This window comes from Syngnathus floridae, chromosome 3 (assembly GCF_059516105.1).
Source record: "Syngnathus floridae isolate MCC-2025c chromosome 3, RoL_Sflo_1.0, whole genome shotgun sequence".
NCBI classification, from domain to species: Eukaryota; Metazoa; Chordata; class Actinopteri; order Syngnathiformes; family Syngnathidae; genus Syngnathus; species Syngnathus floridae.
This window is the reverse complement of record NC_142415.1, coordinates 568,360-587,536: the sequence shown is the minus strand read 5'-3', so window position 1 is coordinate 587,536 and position 19,177 is coordinate 568,360. Positions and strand designations below refer to the sequence as shown.

At 42.7% G+C, this 19,177-nt stretch overlaps 1 protein-coding gene across 9 annotated transcripts in view; it reads left to right on the top strand.

Annotated features, from left to right (window-relative positions):
* The window catches only part of LOC148400041 (SH3 and multiple ankyrin repeat domains protein 2-like), a 267,857-nt gene that overhangs the window by 147,106 nt on the left and 101,574 nt on the right, over positions 1–19,177 (top strand). For all 9 annotated transcript variants that reach the window (XM_088371807.1, XM_088371808.1, XM_088371805.1 and 6 more), the window contains 2 exons: positions 13,245–13,384; positions 13,796–13,909. In XM_088371807.1, coding sequence (XP_088227933.1) covers positions 13,245–13,384; positions 13,796–13,909 — 254 coding nt within the window. The remainder of the gene's footprint in view (positions 1–13,244; positions 13,385–13,795; positions 13,910–19,177) is intronic.

The following is a 19,177-nucleotide window of genomic DNA, read 5'->3' as shown; positions in this document are numbered from 1 at the left end:
AGCTAAACAAAATTATCTCCACCATCTTTTAACAAAACGTAACCAACTTCATTACTGTGGAGCCCAAAGAGCTTTTCAAATTCCTCACGTCTGAAGCTACAAAAGTTTGTTATGTAGTTAGATGTGACTGTAACTGGCCACTTTTTTTGTCATCCTCCTACCCCGCTAGATTGAAACGTGTTGCTGTGTTTGAGGTTACACTTTTTAAGTAATTTATGTGAACTAATCTTTAAAGTAATACATTTAAGAACTGAGAGGTGAGAAGAAAACGCCAACTGTGTCCTCATAGCACATTGGGGCTTGCTGTCATACAGCATCCCCTCTTTGTTAAACAATAAAGATGGTATGTTACGTGGTATCTGTTTGTGTGTGTTACAACCTTCACCTGATTTGTTTGTGTCCGTCCACTATCTGCGGCATGAGTGAGCGCATGTGATCGGCAGAGGATTAAAGTGTGACGGGTGTTTATCTTGGAGCGATGGAACTGTCAATCCCGATTAAGACACATGCTCACTGCCCTCTTCCTCTGCCTCCTCGTCCTCCTCCTCTTCCTTGGCAGATGGACTCATTTGGAAACACTGTTGAACCAACACTACCCACTCTCTGTGCAATCATCAAAGAGAGGGAGATAGACTGTATATTATAGAGAGGAAACAATATAAAGAATATGGAGTAGGCTTTTGATGATGTCTGAAAAAAATCAAAGAATGAAGCGTTTACAGTCATGCCAAGGGGGTGTGGAAGAAAGTGCAAAAGGATGGAGGAAGACGGTTGTCTCACAAAGGCTCCAGCACGCCCGCAACCCCCGTGGGGACAAGTGGTAGAGAAAATGAATGGATGGATGGATGTCTTTATTATATATTTTAGTTAAAAATATTTATATATTATATATATATGTTAAGTGAAGTCTTGAAAGACTCTCAAGCCCATTCATGTTTTGTGAAATCTCAAAAAATAATAATAAATGTAAGCAAGTCAAAAAGCTTGCCTTTATTTTTGTTGTTTCTAATCTAATTAATGTCAACGTTAAAATATAAACTTCAAATTAAATGGCAAAACCAGGTGTCATTTTCATTTCAAGCAGAGTTGTCGCTATCTGCTGAACGTAACTATTATTTACTTATTTTGTATTGTTTCATGTTTTGTGTTAAATGCTGCTTACTCTGTATCCATTGCAGCCTGGTCAACCTGGTCCTCATCTCAAGGTTTCTCATTTTTCCTCATTCAGGGTATTGTGAGTTTTCCTTGCCTTCTTGGGAGTTAATGTTAGGGGAGGTTGAGAATAATTGTCAATTTTGCACGTGAAGCCCTTTCAGACATACCGTATTGGCCGGAATATAAGACGACCCTGATTATAAGACGACCCCCTCTTTTTCAAGACCCAAGTTTGAAAAAAGACTTTTTGAACAACAAATTAAATTTTTATACAGAAAATAATTACATCTGAAACAAATGATTATAACAATATCTTCGAGAGAAAAGGCATATTATTTTGCCTCATTCAAATCATGCAAAAACTGTCTGACATCTTAATATCTGAACATTTAAATATGTAAACTAAAGTGCAATCACATTTGTAAATGAATGGCTTCTGGTTTTCGAAACGTAAATAAACCAATCTACTGTGATAAAACAACAAAATTGCAATAACTGCATTAACCATCAAAGTAATAATAATAATAATAATAATGATAATAATAATAATTAATACTTCATTAAATTTGTATAGCGCTTTTCAAAAACCCAAAGACGCTTACAGGGAACAAGGCAAAGACATACAGGAGGGGAGGGGGACGGGGAAGAGGCAATGGGATAAAATTAAGAAGAGGAAACCAGTTATGGGTAGGGGAGGTCATAGGCTTGAGAGAAGAGGTAAGTTTTAAGACGGGACTTAAATATGGGTAGTGTGGGTGAGTCACAGACAGACTGAGGGAGAAAGTTCCAGAGTCAGGGTGATGTGCAGAAGAAGGCTCTGTCACCGAAGAATTTGAATTTAGATTTTTGGGACTGCCAGACGTGAAGTATTGGAGGATCGGAGGGGACGGTTGGGGCAAGGAGGTCGGATAGGCAAGTGGGAGCCAGGTGGTGAAGGGCTTTGAAGGTGAGGAGGAGTATCTTGAAGATGATACGGTCCTTAATGGGGAGCCAGTGAAGAGAGTGGAGAACAGGAGTGATGTGTTCATGAGACCGGGTGTGGGAAAGGAGGCGGGCAACAGAGTTTTGGACTAGTTGAGGTCTATGGAGTGAGTGAGCAGTGATTCCAGTGAGAAGGGAGTTGCAGTAGTCGAGCCGGGATGAGATGAAGGCGTGGATGAGGCATTCAGCGGCAGGGAGAGAGAGGCAGTGCCAGATTTTGACGATGCGTCTGAGGTGGAAGTAGGAGGTCTTAACAACTGAGCTAACATGAGGGTGGAAGGACAGTGTAGGGTCAAAAATAATAAATATAATAAGGTTGCGTGCCAGAGGGGAGGGAGTGATGTTTGAGGAGTCAATAGTGAGTGTGATGGATCCAGTTTTATTAAGGGAGGATTTAGTGCCTATGAGGAGGAGCTCTGTTTTGTCACTGTTGAGTTTGAGAAAGTTGTGGGTCAGCCATGTTTTTATTGTAGAGATGCAGGTTTCAAAGTGGGTGAGGGGAGGGTTTTGGGTTGGTGTGGTGTGGTGCGTATATAGATCTGGGTGTCATCAGCGTAGCAGTGGAAGTCCAGATTGAGTTTGCGGATGACATTACCAAGGGGAAAGAGATTAAGATTAATAGGAGGGGGCAAAGAACTGAGCCTTGGGGGACCCCCTGTGTAACTGGGGAGAGGATGGATGTGTGGCCGGAGAGAGAGATGAACTGGTTTCTGTTGGCGAGATAGGAGGTGAGCCAGTCGAGTGCAGTGCCCTCAACACCTAGTTGGCGCAGCCTTTGAAGGAGGATGGAATGGTTCACAGTGTCAAAGGCTGCGCTAAGGTCGAGTAGTAGTAGGATGTTGAGGGCACCAGAGTCTGCAGAAATGAGGAGATCCTTGGTGACTTTAACAAGAGCTGTTTCGGTGCTGTGAAGTGGGCGGAATCCGGACTGGAAGGGTTCATAGAGGTTGTTGGACTGGAGATGGGTGTGGAGTTGGGCGGAGAGGTTGATTGGGTCCAAGGTGGGCTTTTTGAGGACGGGGGTGATGGCTGCAAGCTTATAGACAGTGGGAAAGTGGCCAAGGGATAGAGACTGATTAAAAAGGGTGGTGAGGTGAGGGAGGAGGACAGGGAGGCAGGCCTTAGTTAAGGTCGTTGGAAGGGAGTCAAAGGAGCAGGTGGTTGTCTTGGATGCAGTGATGATGTCTAGGATGGTGGAGGAGTCAACAAGGGAGAAGGCAGTGAGAGAGGGGGAGGGCGGGAGGTCAGGAAGGGGGGGCAGGAGAGCAGGGGAGGTGGGGGAGGAGGAGTTATTGATGGTGTCGGTCAGAGAACTATTGAATTGGGCGATTTTGTTGTTAAAGTTGACAAGGAAGGAGTTACAGAGGGCGGGTGAGGAGGGTGGCTTGGTGGCTGGAGCAATTTGTTGACGGTGGAGAACAGTATGCGGGGGTTCCGGTTGGTGTTATTAATGAGAGATGAGAAGTAAGCAGATTTGGCAGCAAGAAGAGCATCACGATAGGAGGAGATGTGTTGTTTCAAGGTTTCAGCATGGACGGTGAGGCGGGTTCTTTTGTGGAGGCGTTCGAGTTGACGGCCAGTTTGTTTCATGGAACGGAGTTACGGGGTGTACCATGGGGCAGAGTTAGTGAATGTAACAGAGGAAGTTTTCCAGGGGGCTAGGGAATCAAGGGAATCAGAAAGGATGTTGTTGAGCATGATGGCAAGGTCATCAGGGGAGAAAGAAGTGGGGTCGGAGGGAAGGGCAGAGGATAAGAGCTGGAAAAGCGTGATTGGGTTGACAGTCTTGATGTTGCGGTAGGAGATGGTGCGTTCTGTGGAATTATGAGGCGAGGGTAGAGGGGCGGAGAAGAGGATGCAGAGATGATCTGACAGTGGAAAAGTGAGAGGACGGGGGTTGGATGTGCGTGGAAAGGAGGAGCATATTATATCCAGGGTGTGGCCTTTGGTGTGGGTGGGAAAGTTGATGTGGTGGGTGAGATGGAAGCAGTCCAGAAGGGAGATGAAGTCAGACGTCAGTGGAGCAGTTGGCTGTTCGATGTGGATGTTGAAGTCACCGATGAGTAGGAGGTGATAGGAGACTGAGGATACGATGGTGAGGAGTTCAGAGAGTTCAGAAAGAAAAGACGGATGTGACTTTGGGGGGTGGTAAATGAGAACATCAGTAGTAGAGTCGGGGAGGGAAAAAGCGAGATATTCAAAGGATGAAATAGATGGGAGGTTGAGGTCTAATTCAGTGATGGCTAGGGACTGCTTATGAAGGGCAGCAATACCACCTCCTCGCCCAGAGAGGCGGGGTTTGGCGATGTAGCTGTAGTTGGACGGAGTGGCTTGGTTGAGAGTAAAAAAAAATCCAGGGGCTGTTGCCATGTTTCACAGAGAAGGAGCAGATCCAAGTTATTGTCCAAGAGTAGTTAAAAAATAACTAGGGATTTGTTGGAGAGGGAGCGACAGTTCAGCAGTGCAAGGGAGATGGATGAAGAAGCGGGGGTGGGGGAGCGGAGATTGTTGAGGTTGACAGTACGGGAGGTGGGGGTGATGGGGGGGGGGGGGGGGTGCGAGGTAGTCCAGAAAGAAGGGATGGGTGAGCCATCAGGGAAATGTCGGTTAAAAGATAGTCCAGAGCTACGGTGGCTGTAGCGGCGACGGCGGAGGATCCCAGCCTTGCTGGCAGCTGAGGCAGCAGCAGGGAGACGTTGATTATTGTTGAGGTGATGAAGATCAGCAGCAGTGTAGACAATTGGGCGAGAAGTTGGTGGAATAAAAGCCCGGAGTAGCCGAAGTGATAGTTCATGGAGGAGATGAGACGTGGCAGCAGCTGGGAATAATCCAGATAAAATGCTAGGAGTGGCTAGTAGCTGGTTAGCTAGAAGTTGGTAGGCAGTGAAATGCATGGAAGCAGCAGTGGACCGAGAAGTGATGTTGGTGGAGTGGGTGGTGGTGTTGATCGATCCCGACTGTACCCGCGCAAACGGCAAGCCCCAGTGTGTCATGGCGGCACACAGCCGAGCCACGACCGGCAAGCTCTCAGCGAGCGGGTGCTCCCCCTGAGGACGCCAGCCAAGTGGCCAGAAGGTTGGGTTAGAGCTGTTTGCCGAGCCAAGAGCGAGCAGCAACAGGCTCAGAGCCGGGAGGTAGGAGGATCTGGTGGTGGGTTGGCTAGCTGGCTAGCGTAGCTCGTAGTCCGAGGGAGCGGGAACAGAGAGGTGCGAGCAGAGCTGCAGAGATACGCGGTGGGCAGGTGAAGAGGCGAGAAAAAAATAAAAGAAAAAATGGGCACACTTAAAACGGGAAACACAAAACAGATAGGGGACAAACAAATAGCGGACACGGTTCGGGGTAGAAGCGGCAGTCAACAATCCAGACGCCAGCGTTGCTCTAACCCGGAAGACAAAAAAAGACGTGGGAGGAAAGTGAAGTCTAACTGTAACTGTAGTCTTGAAACAAATCTGAATAAGGAAAAACATTGCAATAAAATAATGCAAACTGCTACCGCTATTGTTGGGGAACCTGAGAACTGTATAGGGTGTTGGCTCGGATGGTTATGCTCTTTTCGCCCCCGGGTGTCGATCAGAACACAGGAGGGAAGACGTGGTTCAGTTTTGATTGCTTTACTGAATTATTGACAAAAAAGTAACAGGCACTGCGGCTCATAGGGGCATACAGGCAAACTGGCAAAAGGGTATAGGCACATGTTTGGTCGTAAGGATGTGAGAGCAGGTGTGTGTAGTGTACATCGGTGAGTCTTTGGATGTGTGAATGTGGTTCTTGTGTGTGTGTTTATTGTATGAAGCGTGTGAAGGGTGTGTGGGGATTGTGTGTGTGTGTGTGTGTGTGTGTGTGTGTGTGTGTGTGTGTGTGTGTGTGTGTGCGCGCGTGCGTGCGCGTGCGTGCGTGTGTGTGTGTGTGTGTGTGGTGTGTGTGTGGTGTGTGGTTCTGCAACAGAAAGAAATACAGCACGTAAGTCAACGCTCAACTTCTGAAGTCACACAACACTAGTAGACGGCACACATTACATAACTAACTGCGCGTAACGGTCCCGCTATACTAAATAACCATAAATGAAATACTCTCGGCAACACACCAAACATAAGTCACCGAGACAACAAAATACATTTGCTGGCGACCGTTAGTCACCGTGCCGCTGCGTAACGGCTAATCGTACGATGTGAGGCAAACTTAAAGGAGCGCGCCGAAGCTATCAATCAAATGGCGCACACACGAAACAAACCGCGACCAGACAAACGGCACAACAGTAGAAGTACTAACAATGAAATATACATATATACCGTATTTTCCAGACTATAAGGCGCACCGGACTATAAGGCGCACCTTCAGTAAATGGCCCATTTTAAAACTTTGTCCATATATAAGGCGCACCGGACTATAAGGCGCACCTTCAATAAATGGCCCATTTTAGAACTTTGTCCATATATAAGGCGCACCGGACTATAAGGCGCACCATTACTGCGTTAATTTTCTCAGACAGTCCTGTATAGGGGCCGACCATTCGCACCGACATTCCACGAACCATTACCATTGTGAATATATCCTTTACTATATCCTTTGCAGATAGGTTGATATTGCAAATGAGAATCTGTTGTCAATTGTACTACCAGAAAAGTTAAAGATTAAAATAATAACAAATTAACAATTTTATGAAAGTTGAATAAATTTTATAGTAGATGTATTAAGTTTGTTTTATTGTTGTTATTGTTGTATGAATAAGAAGGGTGATATTGGTGTTTGTGACTGCAGTAAACAGGCCAGGTTGCATCATTCAAATCAAATCATTCTCCATTTTAACTCTTTTACTCTTCAACTTCAAACAAATTACTTTATAATCACAAAATAATGATCCATAGACTTTTTGATTCATGATTCATAGTCTTCAGCGGGCCACTTATGATCGATTTTATGACACAATGCTTCAGGCCAGTTTAAATTTAGACTTCCGGCCAAATGCGGCCTGCGGGCCGGAATTTGGTCTGTATATAAGGCGCACTGGACTATAAGGTGCACTGTCGGCTTTTGAGAAAATCTGAGGTTTTTAGGTGCGCCTTATAGTCCGGAAAATATGGTACTCACTTTGTGTCAAAGACGCACACAATCACAGCAACATACTCAGTCGATACCAGCAACCTTTAACTTACCGCTGCGCACAAGCTCTAGCAATCGCGATAAGCTGAGGTAACTCACGCGAGACTTAAGGCGCGGTGACGCAACTTCGCTTTAAAGATATCTGGCGTCATCTAGCATTGTGAATGATTATAATGTCTAGACCCTGAATGTAAGACGACCCCAACTTTTTTAGTCTTATTTAAATGCAAAAAACACCATCTTATATTCGGGCCAATACAGTAATTGTGATTAAGGGTTATATAAATAAATTTGACTTCACTTAACTATTAAAGAAACACTACTTTTAAAATCAGGTAATCAATTAATAAGGCTATTTTGGATATGGAGCTAGGCGGCATGTTTGAGCGCTGGTTAGCACGTCCGCCTCACAGTCCAGAGGTTGTCAGTTCGATTGCGGCTCCAGCCTTGGAGTTTGCATTATTTCCCCGTGCCTGCGTGGGTACTCCAGTTTCCTCCCACATTCCCAAGACATGCATGGTAGGCCAGACATCCAAAATTGTCTGTGGGTGTGAGTGTTTGACTACTTGTTCAAAATTCAAGATTCAAGAATTTTTATGTTTGAGCGTGCCAAACAAGGAATTTGGCTTCGGTACATCACAGCCTCTGTTCAACATTTAGGTGACTAACAACACTCAGGACGTGAGTGAATATGACAAATATTCTCAAACATCCCCTGATATTAAACTCCCAGGAGGGCAAGGAAAAACTCAAAACTCCAACTAGGGGAAATGAGAAACCTTGAGAAGAGACCACAGATGGGAGGATCCCTCTTCCAGGATGACCAGGCTGCAATGGATGCAGAGAGGACACATAGTACAAATAATGTAGACAATTCAAAAAAGGTGTGGAGAGTAGGATGTTATTGCACAGCGATGACTGAGACTCTTAAGAGTGGTGTGAGTTCATCAGAGCGACAGCCTGGGGGAAGAACCTGTCTCTGTGTCTGCTGGTTTTGTCGTACAGAGCTCTATAACGCCGTCCGGAGGGGAGCAGTTCAAACAGACTGCAACCTGGGTGAGAAGGGTCTGTAGAGATGTTACTTGCACGTTTGCTGGTCCTGGACAGGTACAAGTCTTGAATAGATGGGAGGTTGATTCCAATGATCTTTTCTGCAGTCCTGATTGTCCGTTGCAGTCTGTGCTTGTCCCTTTTGGAGGCCGATCCAAACCAAACAGTGATGGAGGTGCAGAGGACAGACTGGCAGTATAGAAGGTCTTCAGCAGTTCCCGCGGCAGGTTGAACTTCTTGAGCTGTCTCAGGAAGTACAGCCTCTGCTGGGCCTTCTTCCGGACAGAGTCTATGCGGCTGGTCCATTTCAGGTCACGAGAGATTGCGGTTCCCAGGAACTTGAAGGTGTCTGTGGAGAGAATAGTATTACTGCGGATAGTGACGGGTGAAAGTGAAGCGTCTCGCCTGAAGTCCACTGTCATCTCCACAGTCTTGAGTGGGTTCAGCTCCAGGTGGTTTTGGCTGCACCAGTGAACCAGCCGCTCCACCTCCTGTCTGTACGCAGTCTCGTCACCGTCCCGGATCAGTCCGATGAGTGTGGTGTCGTCTGCATACTTCAGGAGCTTCACAGGAGAGTCACCTGAGGAGAAATCGTTGGTGTAGAGAGAGAAGAGCAGTGGGGAGAGGACGCACCCCTGAGGGGCGCCAATATTGGTGGTCCGGGTGTCAGATGTGATGATCCCCAACCTCACATGCTGTCTCCTGTTGGTCAGGAAGCGGGTGATCCACTGACAGGTGGAGGCAGGCACCGCGAGCTGGATGAGCTTCTGTTGGAGGATGTCTGGAGCGATGGTGTTGAACGCCGAGCTGAAGTCCACAAACAGGACCCTGGCGTACGTTCCTGGGGTGTCCAGGTGGTGCAGGATGTAGTGCAGTCCCATGTTGACCGCATCATCCACCGACCTGTCTGCCCGGTAGCAAACTGGAGGGGGTCGAGCAGGGGGCCCGTGACATCCTTCAGGTGGTTCAACACTAACCTCTCAAAAGATTTCATGACCACAGACAGGTCTATAGTCATTCAAACCTGTGATGGCGGGCTTCTTGGCCACCGGTACGATGGTGGAGCTCTTGAAGCTCGAGGGCACCTCACACAGCTCCAGGGAATGGTTGAAGATCCGTGCAAAGGTGGGTGCCAGCTGTTCAGCACAGACTGTCAAGCAGGAAGGTGACACGCCATCTGGGCCCGATGCCTTCCTGATCTTTTGTCTCCGGCACTTCCTCCTTGTGGATCTGGAGTGCGGGCGCGGCCTCTGTAAGCACCTCAAAGCCACCTGGGAAATTGCGAAAAAGCATGGCTGATATTTTTTCCCTCTCACACTGCTGACCTTGTATATCAATCTGAGTTGCATCCAAAATAGAAGTGTCTCAGTCTGACGGTGTAACACGGATAAAAGCAAATGAACATTTATGGTAGTACAGTTGATTTTTGTTGAGAAAATGCATCGTCATTTCACTCATCCTGTGTCTCAACATGATAATGACAGGAGTGTAAAACTAAAATTGTTTTTATACTTTTTGGGTGACTTTGAAAGCTTTCATTCATAACATCAATTAGCAAGTTATGTTATCCTTTCTTGATTACATTGCAAAGGATAACAGCTTGTATATTTTAGATTACGATTTTATTATGAGACCTTTACATACAAGGTGTAGTGGAGTAGCTGCTGTGTTCTTAGTTCCTTCGGTAAGAAACAACAGATTTTCCTCCTCCATCATTAACTGTGTATGACTTCATTTCAACTGTGCGATCCCAATTTAAATGGCAATAGCTGTACCAATCAGCAGCAAATTAAACGTGAAGCAGATGCTCAATGCTTTTAACAGCAAGCTATTTGGAATGTTTTTTGCGAATGGATTCATAAAGTGTTTTCAAGTAACAGCTTTGTTTTCTTAATTGCCATTTTGGATTATTTACTGTTGTAACAATGCGCTTTCGTGGCTAAGGAATTGGAACACATTTGCAACAAAAAAGCATATAGATTCATGTTGAATGTAGTGTCATTCGAGGAAGATCAGCATTTGGAGGGATTTTAGAAGAAAATTAATCTTAATTTATTAATTACAAATATACTTTTCTTCACCTATGTATGTATGCCATTGATATGCAGAGCAAATTTAATGTTCTCCCATTAGATAGCAGAAGGCCCTGCGTCTCCACCTGTTGTCATTCACATACGTAACTGAGCGACGTGAATTTCTGCGAGTATTTCTAGTTTGTGTTCAATTTCAGATTCTATGCAGATTTATTAATACATTAAGTCTGGATCGTCAGTATTTCAATATCCATTCTTTTTGTAATATTTTTATTTTGTGACGTGACGCAAGATTTTTCTTATGTAAAATAAGCCCCCAAGATCAATAAAGCTCGGGAAACAACGATATAATCTAATACAGATACAAAATGAGAAGGATAATGGCAATTGTATTCTATAACGCATGATTCACAGAAGTCATGTAGATCTTTATGGAGTTTCTTGTTGCTTTTCCCCTTCATTTCCTGACTTTCCATTACAAAATGTGCAAGCAGTCACATGCACACTAGGGTCTGAATTGGGTTAGGTCTCGAAAGGCCCATGAAGGTTTGACGAGTACAGTCCACGAGAAGGTGACCTACTTACTTGGAAAAAAAAAAAAAAAACTACTTTATCTTAAGCAATTGCTCTTTTTTCTTCATTTGCTCTTCTGTGTTTCAGGTTTCAGTCCATGTGACTCTTAAAGTTTGATTACATTCTATTAAAATTTAGTTTTTGCTTGATTTTGTTAAGAGGAAAAAAAATAAAAATGAAATGTTGAACATACATATACATACATATACATATGTATGTATGTATGTATGTATGTATGTATGTATGTATGTATGTATGTATGTATGTATGTATGTATGTATGTATGTATGTATGTACATATACATACAATTTTGTTTCTGCTTGATTTTGTTAAGGGGAAAAAAATAATGAAATGTTGAACATTTACATAGCTTTTCAAATGAGCAGAAGTTGCTATGTTGTTTTTCCATTCATTCTATACCAATTATATAAACTGCAAATGTTAATTTTTAACTGAGGGAAGTCTGTAATGTTACTTTTTTGCTAAATCAAAGGAGGTTCAAATATTATATTTATATATTAACTATATTATTTTTGTTTATGTTTATATATTTTATTCCTACATATTCATTATATTTTATATTATACAACTATAATATAGATATTACAGTAATCCCTCGTTTTTCGCTGGCAGTTGAAATCCGTGAAGTAGAAACCTTTATTTTTTTACCATTATTATACAGGTATAGCATTGAAACCAAAGGACAAAACTTGTTTTCAGTCCCAAGCATTTGTTTAACAAATAGAAGTAAACACTTTCTTCCAGATAACTACAATAAAATAATAATTTAAATCATCAGTACATAGTGCGCCTCTGCGGCCGGACTCCGCTCTGTGTTGTCTTTTTCATCAAGCCATAATACAATGCACTGTGAGAAAAAAATCCGTGAAGCAGTGAGCTCGAGAAAAGTGAACCGTGATATATGTAGCGAGGGATATACATTTTATATAAATATAATGATTATCTAATTTATTTATCAATTATATGGGTATATATCTACGTTATTTTTATATCTGTCTTGTTACATATTGTTTTATATATTGCGTATTAAAATATATTCAGGACTTAAGAGCAATTTTTTAAAATATATTTTTTAGGACTCGAATGCAATACAGTAACAGCATTATTTCTAATGGCATCGGTTGTGGAAGTATGAAGATTGACCACTAAATGGCGCTACAATCACTTGTAGTCCACCAGCGAGCATGCGTTGAGCCCTTTGAGACATTTTGTTATTAAGGGCTATATAAATAAACTTGACTTGATTTGACATGCTAATGGTCTTAGTTATTTTATCTGGGCTCTAGGGATTTAACAAAGGAACACTAGTGATGGATCTTCTTTTTCCAATATACAAATTGATATATACAAAGTGAAGTTACAAATTTTTACCAGCTACAGCAGTAGCAGCAACAGCAAAGTAACCAAGTGGTTAGCATGTCTGCCTCACAATAAGGCTCATGTTTGAATCCCTGCTCCAGTCTGTCAGTTTGGCGTTTGCCTATTATCCACGTTATCTTTTATTTTGGTGTTGTTAGTGGTGGTGGTAGGGGGGGGGGGAGTCCCTCTGGCTTCCTCATACATGCCAAAAGCATTACTGATGGCTCTAAATTGTCCATACTGTAGGTGAATGGTTGTTTCCATGTGCGGCCTGCAATTAGCTGGCAACCAACTCAGTCCCTCGCCTCTCACCCAAAGTCATCGAGGATAGGTTCAAGTTAACCCTTTCCCCAAGTGCTATTAAGGAAATGTGGACAGCTGTATGTTCTCAGTATGGTTTTATCTTCTCTTATTCTTTTTGTTAATTGCATGATTCGTGTATAGCCTACTGTACATATCATAAAGGACAACAATGGAAGAGTGGTTAACACTTCTGACAAGGTGAATTGCCTGGAGCGTTTTTATGTGGAGTTTGCATGTTCAACATGTGTATATGTAAGTGGCCCACAGTTGCTCATCTTTACCTTTGGAACTGAAGCGTCACATTCAAGTCCCACTATGGACAAAAAATAAAATAGCATGTTGTTGGAAAGAGTCAAGCTTGCTTCCAGTTTACTTTTGAGGTCAAGCACTTTTTATGTACCCCTATCACTTTGATGTCTCTCTTGCGTGTATGATCTGGTTTTCTCCTTTTCTTTTTTCTTTCTTAGTGTGCAACACAAACATGCAGCAGAGTGTGAGTTGAAATTCCCCATTGGGGATTTCAATGAGCATAGTAAATGAACAATAAGATTAAATCAAATTGTGCAGGTTAGTATGATCATGTGGGTCTTAACAAATGTGGTCACACTATTATCAAATGACTGTATTTGAATGTTTAGCTCCAGTAATGCGGTTTCTGCTTATGTCAGTCCCAGCAGTCATGGAGAAGCCCAAGGCACGAGGAGGAAGCTGTACAGTGCGGTCCCGGGGAGACACTTTGTGGTGGTTCGTCCTTACACTGCCCAGGCTGAAGGAGAGATCTACCTCTATAAGAATGATAGTGTCAAAGGTAAGATTGTAAATTACCCTTTCAATAGAAAAGAAGAAGTCTTGCAAGACTTTCACAATTCCCTCCTTCTGATACAGTAGACCTAGCTTAACCTAAATCTCGTCAAATTTCAAAACAATATATATCTTTTTTTTTTATGTGAGTGTTGTGTTCTATCTGATACACCATATATTTACATACCATTTTTGGTGTGGGAAAAAAAATGGTCAAAATAAGGTCTTGTGTAGCAGAATTTACTGAATTTCCCGCATTGAGCTCTGGGCTTGAAATGATTCAAGCACAAAAGTAAACACAAACGTTAGAGAAAATGAGCTAAATTGGAATACTGTATTATTTTTGTTTTTAAGTGAATTGATAATTGACTGAGACTGATCCCCTTTTTCACCCTCCCCACCTTTCCCCTTAACCCAGTTCTCAGCATCGGAGAAGGTGGCTACTGGGAAGGCAGTGCCCGCGGCCAGGTGGGCTGGTTCCCAGCCGATTGTGTAGAGGAGATCCTGGCCAAGGCCACTGAGGAGAGGAGCTGTAAGTTGCATCAACACTTTTGGCATGGGGATGGATTTTTTTTAATAGTATAGGGCATAGCTACAGCAGTAGGATAGCAAGGTCAATGCAGGATGCTAAAGTTCCCAAGGCCATGCAAGTGGTTATTTTTTTCTCCAATACATGAGTGTCGTGTGTTGCAGCCTTTGTGTTTTCTGAAGCTGTAGTGCACAAAGCTAAGTGCTGCATCGCCCTGCTAACTCAACTGTGGTTACTTTGATTTCCCCTTGGGGCAAGCCAATGAATACATCACACCACGTTACACTCCCAGCATCACAAGTTATCCTCGTTCATGCACATTGAAATGTTGTCTTGTACACTGCGACTCTGAGTGATTCCGTTTTTTCCCACCTCTTTGTATTGGCATTTCTGACTGTTTTATTACTGACATTATCGTAAAGCACAGTGTTGCTTGGGCCAAGTCCGGTCTTATTTTAATTTGCTCTGTTTCCTAAGCTAGTGTGTCACCAATGATCAAGGCAGATGGGAAGCAAATTGCTCTGCTATCTCTGGTTCTTTGCCTTCCTTTGGGTGGCCTATTTTACAGTTTGACTCAAGGCCTTTGGCACAGGGACCTCCTCTAATGTGTTCTGCCCAAAGTGCCCCAAGCTCAGCTTGCAAACACAACCCCTCCAAGGATAGTGTTATAGCATGGTGACTCGCAGTCTTATAGCCTCATTTAAGACATGCTTGCATGCATGCGGGTGTGCTCTTTATTAGGAGGGGACGAAGAAAAGTAGAAGTGTCAAGTTATTAAACTGGTCCCATTGATTTCTTGTGATTTGTTTGGTTAATATTACTTTTACCTTTTTAACATTACTTGGTGTTTTGTTTGGTTACTTTCATTTGACAGTAGCTTTCCTCTTGCCTCTTACCTGAAGGGTTAATATCCAGCATCCTTTACACATATGTATGTCCACTGTGTCATAGCTACTGTCTCAGAAGTATACAAAACATTTTTTTCTTTCGAGAAACCTTTCCCGACACTCCTAACCCTCTGACACTTTCTACCACCTGTTCCATCCTCTCTGTGATCTCTTCTTCACCTCTCCCATACTCCCATTGACTCTGAGCAGTTGAGCCCAAGGACTTGAAATCCTGCAGCTTCTCAAGTCAAGTCAAGTCAAGTCAAGTTTATTTATGTAGCCCTAAATCACAAACAGTCTCAAAGGGCTTCACATAGACAAACAAATTGACAATTATTCTCAAAGCATCCCCTGATCATTCTCCATCTCTACTCCTTGTAATCTTACCATTCCATCGACCTCCCTTTAATTGTGAAACTTGCACTTAGTCTTGCTGCAGCTGGCCTTCATTCCCCGCTTTTCCAGTGTGCTTCCACCTGCTCCCAACTCTCATCACAGCTCACAATGCCATCTGCAAACACCATAGTCCATGAGGACTCATGTCGTAGCTCACCTTTCAATGGGTCTAACTCGGTTTTTAAACGGTGCATCACATGGATAGGCAAGTAGCCAGAAGGTGGCATAGATTTTCTTTTCTCTCCTTTACAAAGCAGATGTCCCGTATGCGGGACACTGTAACGTTGAAGAGCGTTGAAGAACATACAGTATGTGCGACCCATAACTATGAGATAGGGCTAATGTTGGCAAATGCAGCCAAAACAACAAAAACAACTGCAACTTTTTACACGGTATATATTTTTTCCAAATTAAAAGTGGGTTGAACTTTCCATCTTTGGGCAGACAGAGACAAGCAATGCAGGATATGTTGGATATGGGATGACTCAATTTGGGATTGCTCCCTCAGGAAATTCTGGTCGGGCAACGAGAGGGATTACCTGGTTTTGCATGGTGTGTGTAATACTTACATTCAGACCTAATGTGATTGTTAAAAAGAAAAAGGTTTGTTAAAGGGTTTTTTATAAAATCCTATTTGTAACACTTAAAATCAACTCCAAGTCTTGTAATATATTACCACTTGCTGATCTTTATGTATAGGTGGCTCAGTGGGGTACTGGTTAGCACATCCGTCTCGCAGTTCAGAGGGTGTGGGTTCGATTCCACCTCCCGCCCTCCCTATGGGGAATTTGCATGTTCTCCCCGTGCCTGTGTGGGTTTTCTCCAGGCACTGCGGGCTCCTCCTACATCCCAACAACACGCATGGTTGGCCAATTGAGCATTTCAAATTGCCCCTCGGTCTGAGTGTGGATGTCTCTGTGTACCCTGCAATTGACTGGCAACCGGTTCAGGGTGTCCCCCGCCTACTGGCCGATGACTGCTGGGATAGGCTCCAGCACACCCGCAATCCCCGTGGGGACAAAGCGGTACAGAAAATGGATGGATGGATGATCTTTATATGTCCCTGTATTGAACCTGGAAGTTGTGCTCATAAGTTAAATGGACGTGAATAGTAAATTAGCCAGCTAATGAGGTTTAAATCTCAGTTAATGTGAATTATGAAGCCTCAGAATTGGTGTCTCATCTGTTGGATTATATTGACTTTTTCTCGGACTGACGATGGACGGACCCCTTTACAAGGTCAATGACATACGAGGATGGGGGACGACTATAATATCAATAAAGATGGAGGCACGAGGACGGAAAGGGGGCCCAGGTCGAGGCCAAACGACGGACTGCCAAAATTTGGTAAAGTGTCCAAATCACAGAAAAGGGTTCCCAAAAAAGGGCTGGGCACAAAAGCAAAGACACAAAAGAAAAGGCATTATTTGGTAAATTCAGCTCAACAAAACATTGCTTTGATTTGTTCCTTCTTGCATTTTATCTCATGACACACTAACTGTGCACGCGTACGTGCACACAGTGGCCGAGTTAGAACTCAGCCTTCGTTGCCCACATTGTGTTGTTTGCTCAGTTAAGCTAGTCTGTTGCATTACATCCAAACTCAGTAAATGTGCTAATATGGAGATGGACAATAGGCTTTGCACACAGTTGGATTCATTCCACCGTTTCTTAGATAAGCGTAGTCTCCCATTACGGTCTTTGATGATGTGCACAATTCCTCATAAATAATGAGAAAACATTTACAGGAAGTCAAAATTTGGGTGAAGGCCAAAATTATGATTTCTGAAACATTTGTAATAATCTATTTACATGCATGGGTGGACAGAGTTACTCCCTCATTTAGGCATTTAGGTATTTGGAGTCAAACAGCGACGCTTGGATGACGTCGTGACGCAAATACTAGATGTCAATTCCGTTTGTTACGTTCTGCCATCAATAAAACACATTATAGTCATGTCTAGGGCGGTCACAAATGAATCTTTTTGTAATTGATTAAATCTTCTATCAATTGTTCCATCGATTCTGGGAATCCAATACATATCATATACATAATATACAGACATATAAGTGTGTCTATATTCAAACTGTCATTTATATTGTAGAGACAGCAAATAAAGTGAAAACGCAGCAGAAAAATCACTGTATACAATTTAGGCTCGCTATGGTAATACAAGGACTTAGTGGACTAAAAAAAACAAAAACAACAAGGTTCCTTGCGGTTGAGCATGCGGAGAACACAAACCACTGTCTAAATCAACGGAGGAAACTCAATTGCGTTTAAATGACACAATATTTGAGTTTGAAACAAAGTAACCCAGGCCTATTATTTCCTGTTTTTAAAAACCTAAATATCTTCTCATTTGGGTTCTTATTTTTGTGCACATTTTTGCATGACCTTTAAAAACCTGAATACTTCCAATATTCTGGTTTCAAAGGGCTTATTGACTATTGACTGCATGTAACATAGTTCTTCTACCTCGCTCACTTTCTATCTTTCTCGCTCTTGCACTCTCGCTCTCTCACAATTTGTCTCTGTCTCTGTCTCTGTCTCTCTCTCTGTCTCTCTCTCTCTCTCTCTCTCTCTCTCTCTCTCTCTCTCTCTCTCACACACACACACACACACACACACACACACACACACACACACAAACACACACACACACACACACACACGCTTCTGCTAATCCTTCTCATTGAATAGCTATGATGCAGCAGGATTAGGCCCTGCTTAGACATGCTTTGTTAAAGTTCAGGTTAGCATCCTTCCGTCCTTGTGACGCCTCATAGCAGCGTAACCTAAAGTATACTAATGCATGTTTATGCACCAAACCATCTGTTGTACCTTGTAGTTAATTGGAAGGTAATGATACTGGTTTATTAGTAGTAAAATTGACCAACACCTGCAATTAAAACAAATGACTACAAACAAGACTAATCAAGATGGGTGGGGCAAGAGTCTGGTAGTGGGTGAGTTATTCTTTAACCTCAGTTAATTACCATAATTTTCTAACACCAATAAAACAGACCCCGACAAAGAGGTGATCAAAATTTAGCAAGAGATTAGGAGGTGACTCTCTTCACATAAGGCAATATTCTTCCGATCAAGTTGTTTGTTTGTTTGTTTGTTTGTTTGTTTGTTTGTTTGTTTGTTTGTTTGTGTTTTAACACTGCTGGCTTGCACACTTTTCATCAAGTACACTCATTTTCTGACAGACCTAACTTTGCAAATCTCCAGGATTTAATTCCATACCTAACACGTAACACCAGCGGGGTGGGAGCAATTATGCTATAGTTGTTCCTTAGCATCACTTTTTATTTTTCATGCATATGTAAACTTTGGACAACTCCTCACCTTTTTATTTTTTTAAATTGCTCTTATGTTGTTGCTGGATCATCTCCTTGCAGTTGCTTCCTCCTTCCTCCAATCTAACACTGTGGGCAGAGTGTTAGGGGGAGAAAAAAATGCTCCTGTAAAGATGACAAGATGTAAGCCGGATCAGGGGGTTAGCATTTCTGTGAAAGTGTGACAGCTGGTCTGGGAGACTATGGTGAAGTGAAAGACGAAGCATTAAAGGAAGTGAATAAGACAAACACGAAGACAAGACGCTGGAATGAAAAGGCCTCATTTTCGTTGAATGTCTTGTAATTTGAATGTGCTGTTTTCTGGAGTCGATGTTTTTACACAGTTTTTTTTTTCTGCATCAACATCAAGGGCAAAGTCATAAAAGGGTTGTTGAGATATTGTTCATATAAATGATGTAAACGTTCAAAGCTTTGAATAGGGAGTGCTTTTCATATTTATAATAGCAACACTGGGATTTTGATTAGTTGAACAATTGTATTTTATTTTCAGTTTAGCCTACATTGATACCTTCTCACTCTCCACTTTTTAATTATTTAAAAATGTATTTGACTGATGTGTATTCTTTCATCACATGAAATGTTAATTTGATTCTTGGGAAGTCACGAGAAATGATCATCACTG